Source organism: Argentina silus (genome assembly GCF_951799395.1).
Source record: "Argentina silus genome assembly, chromosome: 21".
In the NCBI taxonomy this organism is placed as follows: domain Eukaryota; kingdom Metazoa; phylum Chordata; class Actinopteri; order Argentiniformes; family Argentinidae; genus Argentina; species Argentina silus.
The window spans coordinates 212,501-214,189 of record NC_139675.1 but is presented as its reverse complement, the minus strand read 5'-3'; the positions used below and the strand labels follow the sequence as shown (position 1 = coordinate 214,189).

General features: G+C 52.5%; 1 protein-coding gene across 1 annotated transcript in view; it reads right to left on the bottom strand.

The window, feature by feature from the left end:
• Nucleotides 1-1,689, bottom strand: part of map9 (microtubule-associated protein 9) — a gene marked incomplete at its 5' end in the record, with an annotated part of 12,258 nt that overhangs the window by 5,512 nt on the left and 5,057 nt on the right. The window contains one exon of the mRNA XM_083692765.1: nt 1,308-1,359. Coding sequence (XP_083548891.1) covers nt 1,308-1,359 — 52 coding nt within the window. The remainder of the gene's footprint in view (nt 1-1,307; nt 1,360-1,689) is intronic.

Sequence of the window (1,689 nt, the reverse complement as noted above, 5' to 3'; positions counted from 1 at the left end):
AACACCCTACATTACCACCCCCAGTTCTGGGTTAGGGTAGTTCTGGGTTAGGGTTAGTTCTGGGTTAGGGTTAGTCTGGGTAGGGGTAGTTGTGGGTTAGGGGTAGTTAGGGGTAGTTGTGGGTTAGGGGTAGTTAGGGTAGTTAGGGGTAGTGTTGTGGGTTAGGGGTAGTTAGGGGTAGTTGTGGGTTAGGGGTAGTTAGGGGTAGTTAGGGGTAGTTGTGGGTTAGGGGTAGTTAGGGTAGTTGTGGGTTAGGGGTAGTTAGAGGTAGTTAGGGGTAGTTGTGGGTTAGGGTAGTTAGGGGTAGTTAGGGTAGTTGTGGGTTAGGGGTAGTTAGGGGTAGTTGTGGGTTAGGGGTAGTTAGGGGTAGTTGTGGATTCCTCTGTCACATCAAACCATCTATGATTCAAACTGAAACCACAGCAACTGACTTACATGATATTCCTCAAATGACGTGGAGTACTTCCCTTCCCGATCATCTAGGAGGAACACACACACACACACACACACACCACACACACACACACACACACACACACACACACACACGCACGCACACACACACAGAGACACACACACACACACACACAGAGAAACACACATACGCACACAACACAGAGACACACACGCACGTACACGCACACGCACACACACACACACGCACACGCACACACACACACACAGACACACACAGAGACACACACACGTCTGTCATGCTTACTGTACGGCCTCTGCTGTGTTCCTACTGTGTTTCTCAGACACAGACGAAGCCGAATCCTCGACTAAATGCATCTAGAATGAATTAGTGTGTCAGTGTGTGTGAGACTGTGTGTGTGTGTGAGACTGTGTGGTGTGTGTGTGTGTGTGTGTGTGTGTGTGTGTGTGTGTGTGTGAGACCGTTTGTGAGACCGTGTGTGTGTGTGTGTGTGTGTGTGTGTGTGTGTGTGTGTGTGTGTGTGTGTGTGTGTGTGTGAGAGAGAGACTGTGTGTGTGTGAGAGAGACTGTGTGTGTGTGTGTGTGTGTGTGTGTGTGTGTGTGTGTGTGTGTGTGTGTGTGTGTGTGGTGTGTGTGTGTGTGGTGTGTGTGTGTGTGTGTGTGTGTGTGTACCTCTGGTGAGGAAGCTGGAGGCGTCAGAGGATCTGTAGAGAGAAGTCTGACTGCTGCTCTCCTTCAGGGCCCTGACATATATACACACACACACACAACATCATCAACAACAACAACAACAACAACAACAACAACACAGTCATTACTGGTGAGGCTGCACACACATACACACACACACACATTACACACACACACCTACCTGTGTGCTGTGTCTTCTGGCCGTAGCTCTGCCAGAGGAGGAGGTGGTTGTCCTGGTGACGGAGGAGAGGGGGAGGGGACCCAGAGGAGGTGGGGGGTCTGCTGAGGGGGGTTCCCCGTCTATACTGCTCTCTCCCCCCTCCTCCTCCTCGTCCTCCTCCTCCCCCTGCTCTCTGACGGGGTGACTCACAACTCTCTCCCCCTCTCTCTCCTCCTTCTCTCTCTCCCCCTCCCTCTCCTTCTCTGCCTCTCTCTCTGTCTCCTTCTCTCTCTCCCCCTCCCTCTCCTTCTCTGCCCTCTCTCTGTCTCCCTCTCCTTCTCTCTCTCCCTCTCCCTCTCCCTCTCCTGGCCACTGCCGCCCCTCAGGATTCTCTGTCGTGGTT